We start from the raw sequence: 211 nt of genomic DNA on the forward strand, positions 1-211 counted from the left end.
CGCCGACTGGATGCAGAGCCCCAGCTCCCGGTAGCTGAGCTGCTGGGACTGCATCTTGGTGCGGATGAGCTCCAGGGGACTGATGACTGTCACAGCACCCACTGCAACGGAGACGACACCGGGCATCAGCCCCGTGCGCTGCGGCAGCCATCCCAGAGCTGTCGGAGCAGCGTGCCGGGAAAGGCAGGGGCCCCAAGCCGGGACACCACAG

At 67.3% G+C, this 211-nt stretch overlaps 1 protein-coding gene across 1 annotated transcript in view; it reads right to left on the reverse strand.

The window, feature by feature from the left end:
* The window catches only part of SLC25A39 (solute carrier family 25, member 39), a 2,276-nt gene that overhangs the window by 1,126 nt on the left and 939 nt on the right, over positions 1 to 211 (reverse strand). Inside the window, exon 2 of the mRNA XM_010137871.1 lies at positions 2 to 138. Coding sequence (XP_010136173.1) covers positions 2 to 138 — 137 coding nt within the window. The remainder of the gene's footprint in view (position 1; positions 139 to 211) is intronic.

This window comes from Buceros rhinoceros, unplaced genomic scaffold (assembly GCF_000710305.1).
Source record: "Buceros rhinoceros silvestris isolate BGI_N320 unplaced genomic scaffold, ASM71030v1 scaffold21660, whole genome shotgun sequence".
NCBI lineage: Eukaryota > Metazoa > Chordata > Aves > Bucerotiformes > Bucerotidae > Buceros > Buceros rhinoceros.